At 46.2% G+C, this 15584-nt stretch overlaps 1 protein-coding gene across 1 annotated transcript in view; it reads right to left on the reverse strand.

Moving 5' to 3' along the window:
- Window positions 1-599: 599 nt before the first annotated feature.
- The window catches only part of LOC139052512 (tissue factor pathway inhibitor-like), a 55742-nt gene continuing 40757 nt past the window's right edge, over window positions 600-15584 (reverse strand). The window contains exons 5-6 of the mRNA XM_070529629.1: window positions 9707-9835; window positions 600-707 (exon numbers count right to left, since the gene is read on the reverse strand). Coding sequence (XP_070385730.1) covers window positions 640-707; window positions 9707-9835 — 197 coding nt within the window. The 3' untranslated portion in view covers window positions 600-639. The remainder of the gene's footprint in view (window positions 708-9706; window positions 9836-15584) is intronic.

The following is a 15584-nucleotide window of genomic DNA, read 5'->3' on the forward strand; positions in this document are numbered from 1 at the left end:
ATGAACCTCTTGTGTACCGTAATTGGTTTCTGCTAGCGGCAAGGTGAAGTTACTGGTGTAGGCAAACCTAACATTATTTTTTATTCTCTATACATGACGCAGAAATGTCAGTAAATGCGATATGGTGAGTTACAAGTTTAAGATGACTCAGGGCAGGGTTAAATTTTACTAATTCATTAACAGAAGGCAGCCATCAGAGTGCACCAATAGAATTGCTGTGAAATCGCAAGGTGTTCTAGTGTTCTAATTGCCTAATTTCGCAGCGTCTGAAGTGAAGTAGAGTGAGTGTGGTAATTATTCGCCCCGCAGGTTGTGCAGTAACTGATATGACATGGAACGACTACTTAATGTAAATACATATTATATTACCCCCAAACAAAATTTCATTGGGTTTCGTTTTGCAGGGATGAAAAGATTCACCACAACGACACGGACGTTATAACAATGCAATTGTTTATTTCACGCTCACCCTAAAACGAGACAGAAAGCTAATTACAGCCAACGACGACGCAGCGTGCTGGTCGATAAGCGTTAGGAGCCGAAAGCTTCTTCCCAGTTGACTAGGTTCATTCGCTGTGACCTTCCAGCGTCTGAGCAAATGGGTTTCGCGCGATCAGCAGTCGTATCCGCCGCAATTCCTCAAGGGCTGAAGAGCGTCGTTGCTATTAACGCGCTGATCGCTAGCGCGGCGGCCAGCACGCCAGCATCTGCAACAGAGAAAAGCGCCATGACGTAAACAGAAGGATTAGCCATGTCTTATTGGTGGCGCACTTCAGCGGCGCTGGAGGCATCGAGCTCACGCTACTAAGCTGGCTGTCCGATTGCAACACGCTCCGCGAAAAAAAAAAAGCACAAATAATAAACACTTAGCTAGGGTCGTCCCAAGTCACTGGTGATGCACCTCGATTGTCAAAGGAAGTGTAAAGCGATAAAGACACATGGCTGTTAACCGACGATCAGCCTGAAATGGAGGCTTTATGCGCCTGCTATTAAACTATTAACCATAATGCGACCCTGCGAGAGGATTCTCTGTTGATTTTGAGAGTCCGGTGGCTACATCGGGAGGCCACAAGTGATACAGAGTAACGTTTGAGAGGACTCTAACAAAATGGAGCAACGCCTCATTATGATCTTTCGTATTTAACATACAACTCGAATTACCGCAAACATTCGCAAGGACCAAGTACTCCGAGCTACTTATGAATCTTTAACGTTCAGTCTCGCTTTTCGCACAATGAACGAACAAAAGCGAGATAAAGAAGTATGTAGAAAAAAGGCACTGGTATATCATCATCATCATCAGCAGCAGCAGCAGCAGCAGCAGCAGCAGCAGCCTGGTTACGCCCACTGCAGGGCAAAGGCCTCTCCCATACTTCTCCAACAACCCCGGTCATGTACTAATTGTGGCCATGCTGTGCCTACAAACTTCTTAATCTCATCCGCCCACCTAACTTTCTGTCGCCCCCTGCTACGCTTCCCTTCCCTTGGGATCCTGTCCGTAACCCTTAATGACCATCGGTTATCTTCCCTCCTCATTACATGTCCTGCCCATGCCCATTTCTTTTTCTTGATTTCATCTAAGATGTCATTAACTCGCGTTTGTTCCCTCACCCAATCTGCTCTTTTCTTATCCCTTAACGTTACACCTATCATTCTTCTTTCCATAGCTCGTTGCGTCGTCCTCAATTTGGGTAGAACCCTTTTCGTAAGCCTCCAGGTTTCTGCCCCGTAGGTGAGTACTGGTAAGACACATCTATTATATACTTTTCTCTTGAGGGATAATGGCAACCTGCTGTTCATGATCTGAGAATGCCTGCCAAATGCTCCCCAGTCCATTCTTATTCTTCTGATTATTTCCTAGAGGATGGAAGCCGTTGTCTGAAATAAACATCAAACTACACACTAAAAGCGGCTGTACCATCCCCAGAGTAGACACCATTCGGGTCCTTGGCATGTTCATCGAATCGAATGGCAGTAATAATACTACGCTCAACAAGCTGACAGCCAAGACTGAGAACATGATGAGACTCATCAACAGAGTCTCGAATAGGCGTGGAGGCTTAAAGGAAGACAACCCCCTCCGGTTGTTCCACGCCTTCCTCATGAGTCATATAGTTTATGTGGCAGCCATGTACAACTGGTATAACTCCGAGAAGAAACGATTAAACACTCTCATCAGAAAAAGTATAAAAAAAGTACTAGGCATTCCGTTACGGGCGAGCACGGACCTCCTTATGCAACTAGGAGTGCACAACACATTGGACGAGATACTCGAGTCCCAGGAGTCAGCCCAACTGGCCCGTTTATCCTGTACCCCGGCTGGAAAGAAGATCCTGGCAGTTCTTGGGATCAACCCTATCCTCATGGAAGAGCGGAAATATGAAATATCAGAAAATCAAAGGAACAACATACGAGTTGCACCGTTTCCCCGTAATGTTCATCCTCGACACAACGTAGGCAGACGCAGGGCAAGAGCCCTCGCCCTCCTCAAGCGTACCAAAGACGATCCTTACTCGCCATGTTTTGTTGACGCAGCACAATATGGACAGTCGTCTAACTTCGCCATTGCCCTCGTTGATCACAACGGACAGATAGTGAACGCGGCTTCCCTGAAGTGCTCAACACCAACCAGAGCGGAGCGGGTCGCAGTTGCTATAGCACTCCTAGACAACAGCAGACCACAAATCTTCACTGATTCGAGATCGGCGGTCAGGGCTTTCGCTTCAGGATCCATCGCTGAGGAGGCTCACAAGATTCTCAAGAACAAGATAATCTCTCCGCACACCATCACGTGGTTTCCGGCTCACGTCGACCCCCAGCTTGACTCGTTTCCCAATCTTAATGACATTGCCCACTCCCAAGTGCGCGCACTAACCCACCGCGCGGGAGCAAGATTGAGCTCAGACTCTGGGGTTCTCGAGTTTCGTGACACTCTCACTACTTTCAGCGAAATTACTATGCACTATCACCTGGGTAGGAGGACTTATCCTCCCCCTCACTGCAAACTGGCTAGACTTCTGGCGTCCACTTTACGCATGCTTCAGACGCAGTGCTATCCGAACCTGGCCCTTTTCCACATGATCACTCCAGAGGCTTTCAGCTCTACTTGCCCCGACTGTGGGGCTGTTAGCAATCTCGAACACATGCTCCGGCGATGCCCCTCGTTACAGGGACCCAATCGCATCACAGAACAAGAATGGAGCTCTGCCATCCGGAGCTCAGAATATGCACATCAAACTTGGGCTGTCCAGAGAGCCCACGATGCGGCGGTTAGGCTCGGCCTACCGGTCCCCACGTGGGAGCGGCCTGCAGCTCTGCCCTAGGGCAAAGCGTCTCAGGACCTTGCTATTAAAGTTCTTTGTCTGTCTGTCTGTCTGATTATTTGCTTCTCATGATCCGGATCCACCGTCACTACCTGCCCTAAGTAGATGTATTCCCTTACGACTTCCAGTGCCTCGCTGCCTATTGTAAATTGCTGTTCTCTACCGAGACTGTTAAGCATTACTTTAGTTTTCTGCAGATTAATTTTTTAGACCCACTCTTCTGCTTTGCCTCTCCAGGTCAGTTAGCATGCATTGCAATTGGTCCCCTGAGTTACTAAGCAAGGCAATATCATCCGCGAATCGCAAGTTACTAAGGTATTCTCCATAACTTTTATCCCCAATTCTTCCCAATCCAGGTCTCTGAATACCTCCTGTAAACACGCTGTGATTAGCAGTGGAGAGATTGTATCTCCCTGCCTGACGCCTTTCTTTATTGGGATTTTGTTGCTTGCTTTATGGAGGACTACGGTGGCTGTGGAGCCGTTGTAGATATCTTTCAGTATTTTTACATACGGCTTGTCTACACCCTGATGCCGTAATGCCTCCATGACTGCTGAGGTTTCGACAGAATCGACGCTTTCTCGTAATCAATGAAAGCTATATATAAGGGTTGGTTATATTCCGCACATTTCTCTATCACCTGATTGATAATGTGAATATGATCTATTGTTGAGTAGCCTTTACGGAATCCTGCCTGGTCCTTTGCTTGACAGAAGTCTAAGGTGCTCCTGATTCTATTTGCGATTACCTTAGTAAATAGTTTGTAGGCAACGGACAGTAAGCTGATCGGTCTATAATTTTTCAAGTCTTTGGCGTCCCCTTTCTTATGGATTAGGATTATGTTAGCGTTCTTCCAAGATTCCGGTACGCTCGAGGTCATGAGGCATTGACTATACAGGGTGGCCAGTTTCTCTAGAACAATCTGTCCCCCATCCTTCAACAAATCTGCTGTTACCTGATCCTCCCCAGCTGCCTTCCCCCTTTGCATAGCTCTCAAGGCTTTTTTTACTTCTTCCGGTGTTACTTGTTGGATGTCAAATCCCTCTAGACTATTCCCTCTTCCATTATCTTCGTGGGTGCCACTGGTACTGTATAAATCTCTATAGAACTCCTCAGCCACTTGAACTATCTCATCCATATTAGTAATGATATTGCCGGCTTTGTCTCTAAACGCATACATCTGATTCTTGCCAGTTCCTAGTTTCTTCTTCACTGTTTTTAGGCTTCCTCCGTTCCTGACAGCATGTTCAATTCTATCCATATTATACTTCCGTATGTCAGCTGTCTTACGCTTGTTGATTAACTTCGAAAGTTCTGCCAGTTCTATTCTAGCTGTAGGGTTAGATGCTTTCATACATTGGCGTTTCTTGATCAGATCTTTCGTTTCCTGCGATAGTTTGCTGGTATCCTGCCTAACGGAGTTACCACCGGCTTCCATTGCACACTCCTTAATGATGCCCACAAGATTGTCGTTCATTCTTTCAACACTAAGGTCCTCTTCCTGAGTTAAAGCCGAATACCTGTTCTGTAGCTTGATCTCGTATTCCTCTATGTTCCCTCTTACCACTAACTGATTAATCGGCTTCTTATGTACCAGTTTCTTCCATTCCCTCCTCAGGTCTAGACTAATTCGAGTTCTTACCATCCTGTGGTCACTGCAGCGCACCTTGCCGAGCACGTCCACATCTTGTATGATGCCAGGGCTAGGGCAGAGTATGAGGTCTATTTAATTTCTAGACTCGCCGTTCGGGCTCCTCCACGTCCACTTTCGGCTATCCCGCTTGTGGAAGAAGGTATTCATTATCCTCATATTATTCTGTTCCGCAAACTCTACTAATAACTCTCCCCTGCTATTCCTAGTGCCTATGCCATATTCCCCCACTGCCTTGTCTCCAGCCTGCTTCTTGCCTACCTTGGCATTAAAGTCGCCCATTAGTACAGTGTATTTATTTTTCACTCTGCCCATCGCCGATTCCACGTCTTCGTAGAAACTTTCGACTTCCTGGTCATCATGACTGGATGTAGGGGCGTAGACCTGTACAATCTTCATTTTGTACCTCTTATTAAGTTTCACAACAAGAACTGCCACCCTCTCGTTAATGCTATAGAATTCCTGTATGTTACCAGCTATATTCTTATTAATGAGGAATTCGACTCCTAATTCTCTTCTCTCCGCTAAGCCCCGGTAGCACAGGACGTGCCCGCTTTTTAGCACTGTATATGCTTCTTTTGGCCTCCTAAGTTCACTGAGCCCTATTATATCCCATTTACTGCCCTCTAATTCCTCCAATAGCACTGCTAGACTCGCCTCACTAGATAACGTTCTAGCGTTAAACGTTGCCAGGTTCATATTCCAATGGCGGCCTGTCCGGAGCCAGTGATTCTTAGCACCCTCTGCTGCGCCGCAGGTCTGACCGCCGCCGTGGTCAGTTGCTTCGCAGCTGCTGGGGACTGAGGGCCGGGGTTTGATTGTTGTGTTCATATAGGAGGTTGTGGCTAAGTACTGCACCAGGGTGGCCAATCCTGCTCTGGTGAGGGAGTGCGTTAGCGGTTCTGGTCACCGGGATCAGGCCCCACTCCAGGCCTGTTTGTGCAATTTCATCAACATGCGGTTTTTTTTAATCCGGTGGAAAATTGGCGGCACCGGGATTCGAACCACGGACCTCTTGCACGCGAGGCGGGTGTTCTACCTCTACGCCACCGCTGCACCCGCTGGTATATATTGTCGCGTTACTCTGAAAATCATTTAATTGAAAGGTCCGTTTCCGGTGCACTCCGCAAAACGCATCTCCGGCCATCGCAAAACTGTGGCGGTAGAATATTTGCCCACAAGAAAGCTCAAGTATTTCATCATTGAGGCACCCTATATAGTCTGCTGTGGGTGAGAAACAGGCTAGCGGAAGCATAGCGGATGGGGGACTAGAAGACAACAACGCATTGTGAATCCTGTTATTTGAATTAAGAACTACTTTGACGAAGATAATGAAAATTTTCCCTAGCTTACAAAACGAATGCATATCTGGCCAAAGCGGGCTTGCACCTGCAGCTGGGCAATGAAAATCAATACTTGGGAACTGATTATTACAAAGAAATTTCGGTGCTCTTTTTCGTGTACAGGCCCACTGACGCGCTCAAACACAGTCCTTGAGCCACGCGTGTTTGCAAGTAATATGTTCATCATCAGTAATCGGTTCTCTTTTCTCTCTTTCACAACAACAGTTGATGTCTTTAATCCAATAGCTGCCGCGGTGGCTGCTACGGAGAGCACAGTAACGAACCGCAGCACCAGAGCCAGCGGTAAGGTGCGCATCATACAGTAATAGACTGTCAGCATTCCATAGAAATTCAAAGCGTCACGTTTTGATGCCTTCACCTTTTTGAAAGGCAGTAAAAGCTCTATCGCCGAGAATATAATCAATGAGCGCGAAACTTGCCATTATACCTCTCTACACGCGAGGTGCATGAGTGTCACAGGTATTCCAAAACAGCAGTGGTGCGTTTCGTTCTCCAAGAATAAACATCAGTATAATGTGCTTGCAGTTCTCGAAGGTTTTGTCAAAGAAAAACTCTACACAGCACCGTTTCCTTCCCATAAACAAGCGCTAATTACAATAAAATTTCTCGGAAAATATCCTTCCTGTTTTTTGAGCCACACTGACATCGCCGACACCAGCTTTATGGAGTTTTTGACTGAACACAATACTTTGTATTAACGCGACATGGCCCATATTGCGTTAAGGTAGTCTTCTAGATTACAATGCGGGAATATCACCTGACTCATATTCAGAAATAACAAAGACAAGAACGTCAACCACGCCGAATCTGTATCAAATTCTCCAAATGCTTAAAGAGGCGGGCAGAGGCGGAGTGGTAAAATGCATTTTTACGTGAGCGCGAGAAACAATGCATTCAAGAAATATAATACCGTGCAACAGTTGACATTGTAAACGTAATTTATTTTCTTGCATGAACGACGTGTGTTCGCTCTATGCCTTGACATGTACATCGCCACTGAGCGTCCAGTGTAGCCAGAGCGCTCAAACAAAACTGAAAGCAGGCCGCGCAATATGTTAGACAACGACAATAACGGAGTAAAAATGTGACATTATTTTTGCATGCAATATTGAAAGCTCTGAGGCAATGGAAATGTGCCTTTCAAATATTAAATGCGTAAGCATTTCTATGCCTACCCAACAAGGACACGCGTCCGTGTGTCCGTCCGTCAGGAAAGATGAACCGCTATTAAAAAATTATTGTACAGAACAAAGTTTATTCGAAAGGAAAAACGTTGGCGGTGGTGAGTTTGGAGACTACGACCCCACGCTTATCAGCCATGTGTCTGACTCAGTAGGCTAAACACTCACTCTTGCAGAAGGTGAATATACAGGGTGTCCCACATTGCTTGAGTTAAGAATATAAAAATTAAAGGCCTGTCGGAAGCGAATTTATTCGAACGCGTACTATTCGCTATAGACTCTATTAACTCAGACATTTTTTTTTGTTTTCGCCATCTGTAAATCACCAATCGAGTTGTTTACGATACGTCTCACGTAGTCCTTATTTCCAGGTCGCAAAGAAAGCCCGCGAAATATAAAAAAGGCCATGTGACGGAGCGCTTGCGCAGTGGTATAGTCCTGATCTCAAGCGTGCGTTGGGTGAACAAGGTCGGCTCCCGTTGTATGACGGCGAAAATGCCTGCTGCTGGCAGAGCGCTGCCGATGAGATAAAGAACGCCCTGCCGCTTCCTCAGTCACGATGCAGCCGATATTTTTCACCGAACGAAAAATACCACTGCGCAAACGCTCCGTTGCGTGGCTTTTTTTCATATTTCGCTGGCTCTCTCTGCAACCAGGAAAAAAGGACTACGGGAGACGTATCGTAAACAACTGGATCGGTGGTTTGATGAAAGTGCTCTACAAATCTGCGTATCATATTTGGGGTCCTCAACCAATAATTAAAAAATTGGGTAATTAAACTTAATTAGTGATCTTTGGGTAAAACAAAAAAAAATGTCTGAGTTACTATAGGCTATTGCAAATAGTATGCGTTCGGTTCAATTCGCTTCTGACGCGCCTTCCACTGTTAAATTCTCGGGTCAAGTTGTGTGGGACACGCTGTATATGAATTATATGAAAGTAGGCCAGGAGTTTGCAAGAAGGCTTTGTTGAAAGATTTGGTAATGGAGGAACAAAAGCCATCTCTAGGACTACATGTAGAACCGCCTTTGGGCATCGTACTCATCAGCAAAATTCTGATTTTGCGAAAATTGATGGCACACTCGCCCCGTCCTCGACGCGTTTCGGTGGTTGCGGAATGCGCCTTCCGTTCGGGAATTCCTTCAGCGAGCGAAATTTCAGCGATATCTGAAGGCTCATGCGCTTCAGGTGGCGCAATTCCGACAAATAAATAATTAATGAGTTGATAATTCGCGATGAATGGTAAATGGGTATGGTCACGACTGATTACGTTTCGACGCGGATGAATAAGGTAGTAAAAAGCGATAAAGACTTAAAATGGTCGGAGAAATTGTGATAAGGTTAACAATCCTAACAAGAAACTTCAGTTTCTAGTCTGCGCTGGTGTCGTATTTTTTTCTCGTCTCTTGTTTTTTGCGCAATTTTTCATCAGTAAGGTTAATGAACGCCGATAAGTTTGATAAGGACTGATAAGAGTCGATAAGGAACGAATCACGTCCTAGAAGTTCGATGTTCAAAGTTCGAGTATAAAGTGTAAAGTTCGATGAAGTTTGAGAATTTGAAAGGCCATCAACTCGATAGCCGCTGAACAGTGCTTGAGTGACCTAAGTCGACAAAAAACGGAAGTGACGAAACGGAACGATGTCGCAGTATGCGTAGTATACGCACAAGCGCACAGCAGTTCGGGAGCAAAACTACAGAAGGAAATGCTGACCATTCAGAGGTGTTTTTTTCTTTGTAATTATCCACGTTTCTCGATGAAACAACTAGTTATATTATTTCCCAGGTAAACAACACATTGAAAATAGGCGGTGGTGTTCGCCTTTCTTGCCTCGTAGTCGTTTCCACACACACCAAAAAAATTAATGAATTTGCTTTGTTCGCGCTTCACGAACACGCCCCGAACAATCTTCAAAAACTGATCTCGAAGGCCATGCTTTGCCGTACTGCGGACACGGGAAGTGACATAGCTGCCGTTACTTAAGTATTGCTCAGTGCGAGGAGGGCAGATGAAGGCCAATTTGCAATTTTTTTTCTTGACAAACCAGGTAAGAAACAGCGCGAAGTGCTGTAACGAAGAAATAAATATAGAATGCGACCTTTCTACAAGATTTGAAAAACAGAGCTGCGGTAAGCGCAAAACGTTTTCCACAATATTAAGAGAAAGAAGGAGGTTCCTGTGCTTACTTTTTTTGGGAGCAGTGTTTTTACAGTCGCACACTCTGCACCCGCCTTCCTCCACCACGAAGTTCCCGCAGCTGCACTCTATGGAGTCCGGGCAGCTGGCGGAAGCCTTTGCAACTGTGGCCTGGACACCTGCGATGCCAAATTCGCACACTATTCACTCCACTTATTGAACACAGACACATGATACACGTCCATGATTTTTGGTAATTTCACGCCAAATAAACGAGCGTCCTTTTGAACATCACAAATACAGCTGAAAAAAGTTCGACATGTTTGTTGAAGTTGAAAACACTTTCTCTGCGTTTACATTTTTTCGCCAAGATTATTCTGTCATTTTGGCGACAAATTATTTTGCTCCCCAGCTCAGCAATAAAGCATCAATGAAGATTTTTTTTTTGGAAGGCACGTTGTATTATCAAGTCTTTCAAATGGTGTGTATGGCAAGATAATGAATTAGTGTGGCTACAAAAATAGGCAATTTTTCACAGGTTTCAATACTTCGAGTGCTTTTGGTAAAAACAAAGCCAAGTAAAATTTCAAAGTTCAATCTTTTTTTGGAACACATGAAAATCCAGAAACGGCAGTTTAAAAATATGATAGCCCGGTTTACAAAGTATAGCTGGAAAATATTTGAAGCTTTGAAGGTTCAGCCGATCACCTGAAAGAAAAAAAACTGTGAAGTTGTTCTTTTTGCAAAAAGCTTGGTTTCCAACGTCGAAAAAGTAGCTTTGGCGGTTGGCCTAAACATATATGTGATACATCATTAGGTAGCTCTACATGTCTGCCATACATGTGAGCAGTTACAAAGAGTCATTATTTCTTTAAAGGCGAAAAATTGTGTTTAGCCTCCTATAATCAGGGGCAGAAAAAAAGTGCGCCCTAGCTTGCCGGCCTGGGATGCAGGCGACAAAAGCTGGCTTCTTCTACAACGGAAATGACAGAGAAACAGCATTTTATAACCTGCTTTTAATGCCAAGAGACGCACGTTCTTGCTCAATGCGACTTACGCTTCGCGTGTGCCAGGTGACCCAACCAGACATGGCACATGAAATGTCGAGACGAATTAATTTTCGTCAGGGAGTCATACATAGCCGGAAGGTAAGTTTCATGCAGTTTATAAATAGAAACCCTTGCACTTATGTAGCCAGTAACATCAAGAAATGGAGCTGATGACTTTCACGCAAAGCATTTTAAGAGATACTTCACAGTGCAATGGCTAAATTGTTTTTCTGCATTATGAGGTAGGCTTTGTGCCCTGCTTTCTAGAAAGCCAAAGGCTGTCGTAAGTCGGTACGAGTAGCAGACACCTTCGTAATTACAACGGAAAACCTACACGAGCGTGAACAGTCTTCTGGGATTGTGGGTTGCCGCTGTAAGGCAGCCTCAACATGCTCGGATATAAAAAAAAAATATATATGCCTTCCTCAGGCTGAAGTGCTGAAATCTGGCTGACGTCTACTTTTCACCTTAATGGAAAGAAAAACCAATATGAGTCGAGGCGGCGCGCTTGACGTCGGGCTCCTTGGTATTTAATTATAATAAGAAGCCTGTCACACTTTGTTGAATAGCTTCCTCGGGCTCATTTTAAAAACAACCTCTTACTGGTAGACCACAAGGCTTCATACATTTACGCTGTCTGTGCGATCCACGTACGAACACTTAAAAACGAATTTTCAAGGTTAAAAAAATGATGCCTTTTTGTAACTTATTACATGCACAGTAGACATCGATGGCGATATAATGATGCATCACAGATATTTTCAGACCTTTAATTTCATATTTTGAATTAGCCAGTTGTAAGTATTTATCTCATTCGAGAAGCGGAGAAGTACCATCTTCATTATGAAAGTGTCAATGCGGAATTTGTAGGCACCCTTAAATCACATGTACGTACCTGCGGTATATTCAGTGACGTAATAATTCTGTACTAATTTTTCCGAATGCTAAAGAAACGCCACGAAATATGAAAAGTACTACGTGACTGCGCTCACACCCACATCACCAGCACGCTCAAATAAGCTATCTGAAAGCAACTGCATTTCCTGTCCGTAACACGAAGGGAGAGCGCATGACCTTGATAATCGTACGGAAGGAGCACCAACAGCAGGTTTCGCGGCTTCGCATTGATTCCTTCGTCTCATTTTTACGTCACACTTATTGTCCACCCCTGATGGCCAACTGATCACATAGATAACAAAAACCCCGCGATAACGCTGCTGAAGTACCACTCTGGCCACGGACAAAACGTGAAAAACAATGGAATCAGCATAGAATATTTCAAAACCCAGCCCTGCTCGCACAACATTGAATGAGTGCGCGCGCAGCTATATTTCGTGCCAGAAACTTGCTTCGAAACAAAGCCAAATTAATGTGACGCTTTTATTTTTCATGAGGGTGCATACGTACTGCCAAAACGGGTTCGTGGCAAAAAAACAGATAAATAAACATACCAGGAAGCTACCCACGTGTAGATAAAAGGCAAAACCGATTCGTTCAAGAAAGTGAACGTACCACTTTCAAAAATTAAATTATGGGGTTTTACGTGCCAAAACCACTTTTTAATTATGAGGCACACCGTAGTGGAGGACTCCGGAAATTTTAAGTACCTGGGGTTCTTTAACGTGCACCTAAATCTAAGTACACGGGTGTTTTCGCCCCCATCGAAATGCGGCCCCCATGGCCGGGATTCCATCCCGCGACCTCGTGCTCAGCAGCCCAACACCATAGCCACTGAGCAACCAGGCGGGTAATCTACCACTTTCAGATGTCGTGAATTGGCAACCGGGACGTCTGCAGAAAAGCAAAATCAGATTTCAGTGTGCCCTTATTATCAGTGCCTTCGCAAGCGCCGTTGAATATTATCTGCTGCATAGAGGACGAGTTCGAATACGTCTCCTTCTGCAGCTACGCTGTACTGAGTCAGCTTGATCACATGTTCAGTGGCTTTCTTGATGAGCGACGCTGGAATTCTACGGCAGACGTCCGTTGTCGATGCAATGAACTCATCTGACGTCGGCATTTCGATCACTCAACCACGATCTTTCCCCTAACCCACAGAAGAAAAAATCGAGTGGAAAGAGGTCAGGTGACGAAACCGCTAACATTACAGGCACGTGCCTTCCAATTCATTGCGCGTGAAATGTTACATCCAGCCAATTTCGTGCTAGGCTCCTGCTGTGTGCTGTGCTGTCTTGCTGATACAACTAAAGGAGAAGACGTGACAGCGGGCCTTCACTGAAAAACTCATCCGCCATCCTTCAAAGATTTCGCCCACGTAACGCTGTACAGTCTGTGTGGGATCGAAGATGGGAACAATCATTGCACCAGCATAAATTCCGAGCCACACATTAGGCGACTGCTGGTACTGGTGACGAGTGCGCTTTACCCAATGTAGATTGGAGTCACTCCAATACTGTTCATGATGCAAATTTACGTGGGCGTTTCTGTAACATTGCTTTCATCTGTCCACATGATGTTGCTAAAAAATTCTGGTGACTCAAAGGCTTTTGTGAGGACCCAATTCGAGAAATCTAGACGATTCTGCAGGTACCTGTCTTGCTAGCATTGGAGTAGGTTACGGTGGTACGGCTGAAAGGTATATTTAAATGGAATTCCCCAAAAGGATGACTTGGAAATTGGAACCTGGATGGCCACGGCCCGCATGCTGCTAACATGGAGGTTTGAGGCCATAAATGCTAGACATTCATGCGTAAGTTAGGAGTCAAAGATGAAGTTCTCCGCCGCTCTTTCTTGAAGCTGCCGGTTTGTCTCAGGTATTCATAATTTATGATGATCGTTGATGCGTTTGGTTTACCGCCACACTTCCATGACTAATTATTTTTGCAGCCTTGCTCTTGTTGCCATTTGCAGCACCCAAGACAAGGATCATGTTTGCCTTCTGCATATTAGAGAAAGACCTGGTGAATGGGACGAGACAAAACGTACATTGAAACCATTGCACTGATGTTGTCAATTCGCTTTTGTGGTGATAGGTTTTTCAACCATCCGTGCACTTTATCTACGCTAAGAAAACAGCCATCACAGCATGTTTTCAACTAACACCGAACTTGACGTGTTCGTACGGCCGGTGCGCTGTAGATCACGATGCGCTGCGCTCGATCACGATGTTTTAGAGCGCCGCTCTTAAAGGCCGATCCACACCACGGACCAAGTCTGCGGGCCGATCGGTCACGTGACGCGACGTCAAGGCTCGCCGCGGTCCGGGCCGGCGCAGAGCACATCCACACGGCGGACTGCCATAGCAGACGGCAGAGCAGACCAACCAGCTACACTAACGCTTTTTCGCACTATCATTGTAATCATTCCGGCTCGAGTCCCACAGAGCCGCGAACTGCTCGACGAGGCATAATAAATAAAAAACCACCTCGTCACTCCAAGAGGACCGGGTGTTTAAAAATTATATCCGCTGCCCGCACGTGTACGCGGAACGGCAGACATGAAACGACTGGCTTTTGATGAGTCGAAAAGTAGATTGGATTTGGCTGAAGGCACTCTGTTGCCGGAGAAAATTTGTTAGCTACGCCGAAATCACTGCGGTTTGCATGCGGTCCGCCGCCAAAACTGAAGCGGGAAAAGCCTTGGCGATTTGTTGGACCGCGGTCTTGCGCGGGCCAACTTCGGTACGCGCGAACTGGTGACGTCCTATCACGTGATTCGCGGACCACGGTCCAAAAAAGCAATTTGGTCCGTTGTGTGGATCGGCCGTAGGCGCCCGTTCCCGCATTTCGCGTCGCCATCGGCCTCGCCGACACCAACGTGCGCGCGCGGCTCGAGCCTTCCTCTCCCTTTGTCATCCAAAGCCGGAACACGTATACTGGCTTATCACCTCGCCCCCTTCCTCTACGCAGTGCCGTTTACGGTGACTCTCGCCGCTACCGTTCACCCTGCCCTCGCTGTCCCTACTCCAGCTGTCGCGGCACTGCTGCCGTGCCGGCGGCGGGAGCTCCTTGCCGCCTCGCGCGTGATACACGGCTCTCCACTCCTCCGTTTCGGCATCGCGTGGCTGTACGGCTCTCCGCCCTGTCTCTCGGCGTGTGTCTAATTGTACGAAAATCCCTCACGTGACCTGATCCTAGGTGCCTAGGGACAGGATCATTTAGGGATTTTTGAGAAGGCATGATGGCGGCGCCGAGCGACGCCGTGGCGTGTTCGTTCTCGGCGTGATCGTTCTCGGCGTGATCGTTCTCCGGCTCGCGCGAACCGCGCGTTGTTCAACGTTGCTTATGTTATTGTGCTTGCGTTGCTTGTGTGTTGGTTGTAGGTTCTGTGTTACTTGGCGGAAAGCCGCGAGTAGTGGTGGTGCGGCAGTGCGACTTTCGCCTCGGTGAGCTCTGGCAGTACAGTATCTGCTTTGTGTGACCCGTGCTTCCTTGACAATTGAAATGTCGAAGTGGCCTAGCGCCTCGGCAACGAAGTTCTGCGAACCGCGATGTGGCGTCGCCGTGCCCGACTTTGCTTAACGGAAATCGAGGGACGTGCTGCTCTTTCACATATGTGTGCTCCTGTTTTGGTCTCATTAGCGGCCGTCGCGAGATTGTGGTGTGCTCCTTGCCTAGTATGAAGTTTACGATGCTGACACACAGCATGTTCACGTTTTTCCTTGCTACATGTCATTTGCCTGACGACCGCGTTGGAAACGAGACATATGTCTGTGTTTTTTGCGTTTGTGTGTTGTAAATTACTTTCTTTTGTGGAAGTTCTGGCAGTCTTATTACGCAAGGAGTACAAACGTAAACATATAAACATATTTCTGTGTGTCTAAAATTTTGAATTACCCATAATGCCATTTACGACTGACAAGTGGGGTGCACGGCCTGTGTGAATCAGCTACCGTTTGTTGCGACACTCTTCCGTGTGG

The sequence above is a fragment of the Dermacentor albipictus genome, unplaced genomic scaffold (assembly GCF_038994185.2).
Source record: "Dermacentor albipictus isolate Rhodes 1998 colony unplaced genomic scaffold, USDA_Dalb.pri_finalv2 scaffold_26, whole genome shotgun sequence".
Classification (NCBI taxonomy): Eukaryota; Metazoa; Arthropoda; class Arachnida; order Ixodida; family Ixodidae; genus Dermacentor; species Dermacentor albipictus.